This window comes from Myotis brandtii, unplaced genomic scaffold, assembly GCF_000412655.1.
Source record: "Myotis brandtii unplaced genomic scaffold, ASM41265v1 scaffold33349, whole genome shotgun sequence".
Lineage (NCBI taxonomy): Eukaryota > Metazoa > Chordata > Mammalia > Chiroptera > Vespertilionidae > Myotis > Myotis brandtii.
Window position 1 is genome coordinate 1 of NW_005362863.1, and position 847 is coordinate 847.

At 62.8% G+C, this 847-nt stretch overlaps 1 protein-coding gene across 1 annotated transcript; it reads right to left on the reverse strand.

Annotated features, from left to right (window-relative positions):
• Window positions 1–6: 6 nt before the first annotated feature.
• LOC102254895 (H-2 class I histocompatibility antigen, alpha chain-like) lies at window positions 7–805 on the reverse strand (the record flags this gene model as incomplete). Its single annotated transcript, XM_005871283.2, has 2 exons — window positions 7–245; window positions 369–805. Coding segments are annotated over 2 exons (676 nt in total), but the record flags the coding sequence as incomplete, so codon positions are not given.
• Between the last annotated feature and the right edge of the window lie 42 nt (window positions 806–847).

The window sequence follows — 847 nt, forward strand, 5'->3', positions numbered from 1 at the left end:
ACAGAGTAAGTGTGAGCACAGAGCCCCACACAGGCCATCACATGCGTGGGGATGGTGCTTCCCATGAAGGAGGCAGGACTCGAGTCTACCTGGGCCTGAATCCCCAGTGGGACAGACACTCAGACCCCACCCCTGCCCACCTGAGCGCCTCCTCCCCCACATCACAGCTCCAGCCACAGCTCCCAGCAGAACCAGGCCCCCAGCAATGCCCATGATGATGAAGATGAAGGTCTGAGGAGGAGGCTCTGGGAGGAGAAGGGAAGGGAGGGTGAGGGCCCCGACCCCAGGCCTCAGCCCTGACCCCTCTGAGGTCCCTCAGGGCCCCTGCTGCCCTGAGAAGAGGCTCTGTGCCCACGGCCCCTCCTCACCCCATCTCAGGGTCAGGGGCTCGGGCAGCCCCTCGTGCTGCACATGGCACGTGTATCTCTGTTCCTCTCCAGGGGGCACCCCTACGGCCGCCCACTTCTGGAAGGTGCCGTCCCCCGCAGGCCTGGTCTCCACCAGCTCCATGTCCTGGGTCTGGTCCTCCCCGTCACGCTGCCAGGTCAGGCTGATGTCCGCAGGGTAGAAGCCCAGCGCCCAGCACCTCAGGGTGACCTCTTGGGCAGAGACGGGGTGGTGGGTCACGTGTGCCTTTGGAGGGTCTGAGGGGAGGAGAGAAAATGCAGGAACTTTGCATCCACCATGGGACACTCCAGCAGCGCCCAAATGACCATCCTGAGAGTGGACAGACTCCTGGGGTGGAGGAGGGAGCACACAGCACACACACCAGTCTGGACAGAGGCACCTGGAAGGACATTCTACTCTTTAGAAAGTTCTAGAATCAGAGAGACACAGCCCAGGGCAG